The sequence below is a fragment of the Gossypium raimondii genome, chromosome 4, assembly GCF_025698545.1.
Source record: "Gossypium raimondii isolate GPD5lz chromosome 4, ASM2569854v1, whole genome shotgun sequence".
Classification (NCBI taxonomy): Eukaryota; Viridiplantae; Streptophyta; class Magnoliopsida; order Malvales; family Malvaceae; genus Gossypium; species Gossypium raimondii.
In genome coordinates, this window is record NC_068568.1 from 20,940,344 (window position 1) to 20,942,819 (window position 2,476).

Here is a 2,476-nt window from a genome sequence, read left to right on the forward strand (position 1 = left end):
ATATCTTCACAAAACCGCTACCGATGGTACCCTTCGACAACTACAAGAAATTAATCGGCATAAAGGATGGCAGAAGCATTTAAGTTTACAGGGGAGTTTTGTTGAATAAACTTAAATGAAATAGAGTTATGTTATATGAAAGGTCAAGAGTTATGTTATTTTTTTAATAGGTTTAAATTAGTAGTTTTTTTCTTTTAGGAGAATGAAAGGTCAAGAGTCATTGGTGCTATTATTATATATTAATATTTTCAGTTTTTTTTTTGTTGTTTTAAAGGGTAGACTATAGCCTATAAATAGTTTGTGAGTTTTGATATTATGAAATAAACAATTTCTACAGATCATACGCATCGAGAGGATTTTTAAAAATGAAAATAACACTTGGGATCAATCATCAGTGAACAGAATTTTTAAAAATGAAAATAACACTTGGGATCAATCATCAGTGAACAGAAGGGACAATCGTTTAACTTAAGAAGAAAGAACTCATCTGGACACACAAGATGTAAGTAATGTTTATTCATATGAATATTGCAGGAATAAATTAAAATTAAGATGAAAAACACACCTGGGAATAAGACAAAGATGGTCATCGTTGTTTATTTTAGCTCTCCTGCTTTCCTTCTTATTGAGTAATATGTTTGGATAGCAGTAAAAATAAGACCCAATAAGACGCCCAAAAAGGCGAGGATACTCCAGGGGGTGCTGAAATGAGTGTAATATGCCTTAGCAATGGAGGTCGCCCATGGGTTGTTGCAGTATTTACGCATATCATTTGTTACATCTTTGTACGTACTGAAATCAGGTACCAAATCGGTGGTTAAGCTATTGAATAGATGGGCCACTTCTTCATCACTGCCCATGTAATTCAGTAGCATTCCTGCATGTCTCAACTCCTTCACATCTTCTGCAGTGTCAATGAGGGAGTCGAGGAAGCATAAGTAAGAGGTGACCCCAAAATCATTTTCGAAATCTGGGCACATTTCGTAAGCTACCAAGTTCATGAACTTCGAACCGGTTGAGTCGTCCACCACGATGCGAGGGATCTTCAGAGTTCCCAACAGCCCTACGTAGAAATCAACATCTCGGAAGCTGCTTGTTTCGCTCGGACTCACTTGAATCCCTGCTTCTTTCATCTCTTTCACGCTACGAAATGTTTTGCTATGCTGCGGTTTTGATCCCAAGGACATAAGTAGGTTACGGATTACCTCCTTCTTACCGTTGGTGGTGGGTTTATTCTTGGACTTTGTCAAGAGTCTGTCACGCAAAATCCCCAGAAGATGAGTCGGTTCTTGATTTTGTTCCGACACTACTTGTCGCTTATCCGAGTCCGACTTCCCTGCTGCTAGTGTGCTCTTAATCTTCTTATCAATGAACGCATACATTGAGTTTCTCACATCATTTCCCTTACTGATTGAGCTGATCAGTAAGTTGAGGACTCGGAAAGGAATTTGATTCTCCAGCATGAACAGATCGACCTGAGCAAATGCAAGAAGATCAACTTTAACATGATCTATGCACTTTTCAGTAGTAATGCGGTGTATGACATGCAACACTGCACATCCATCTACGAAGAACATCCAAGCGAGCTCATCATCCTCGTAAACTTCAATATCCTTTGGCTTATAACACTTCTTGAGATACCCTATCTCATCCTTAATCTTTTTGTACAACACTTGTTCTAAAACTTCATGTTCTTTACAGAACAACACTGCAAATTTAAGCTTAGCCTTCGCTGTTAACCGGAGCCGGTTGTTTTGATGATGGAGAGGACCAATTGCAACCACCCGTGGCTCAAAATATTTCTTGAAGTTGTCGTTTTCTCTAAGGATTGTAGGAACCCTTCGAATTAAGGGTTTGGATTTGGAAGACTGAGTCTGAGTGTTGCCATTTGCAGATTTCTTCAAGGCTCTGAAAGACCGAAAATTCTCTTTCTCACGGTTGCTGAAATTCAGCTCATCTTCATTACCGTCACATACAGGAATTAGAATCTCTGGTGATGGCTCTTCCCTTTTGAACATTTTTTTTTTATCTTGGCTTCGAGGCAAATTAAGCAAATTATATGAATATGTGAGCTAAAATTGGAATATGAAATTATCTATCACTTCATTCCTGATTTCACGAGGAAGGTGAAGCACCTTTCTATCGGGTCTTTGCTAAGATAACAAGTTTAGCACCTCATATGCATTCTCTGCACTTTGCTCTTTTTTCTCCTTTTTCTCGAAATGCCATGCTTTCAGTAGGAACGAAAGATATCAACCTTACTGCTGACGTTCTCACCACTTTATTCTCCACGGATGTACAGACACTATGTTTTGTTTCCTTGAGTCACGTAAGACACGATGTTGGAAAATGTGGTTTTAGAGGTCTCCATTATTCCTAACAAAATTTTAGGTATGTTCAGATCCGACTAAAAAAATTGGACTAAAATTTTGTTCGAACATAAAAATATTAAAATTCGAGCTTAGTTCGATTTGCT

At 38.0% G+C, this 2,476-nt stretch overlaps 1 protein-coding gene across 1 annotated transcript; it reads right to left on the minus strand.

Moving 5' to 3' along the window:
- Nucleotides 1–391: 391 nt before the first annotated feature.
- Nucleotides 392–2,099, minus strand: LOC105767783 (UPF0481 protein At3g47200). Its single transcript, XM_012587352.2, has one exon. The coding sequence runs from the start codon at nt 2,016–2,018 to the stop codon at nt 597–599; it is 1,422 nt and encodes a 473-aa protein (XP_012442806.1). The 5' UTR covers nt 2,019–2,099; the 3' UTR covers nt 392–596.
- Between the last annotated feature and the right edge of the window lie 377 nt (nt 2,100–2,476).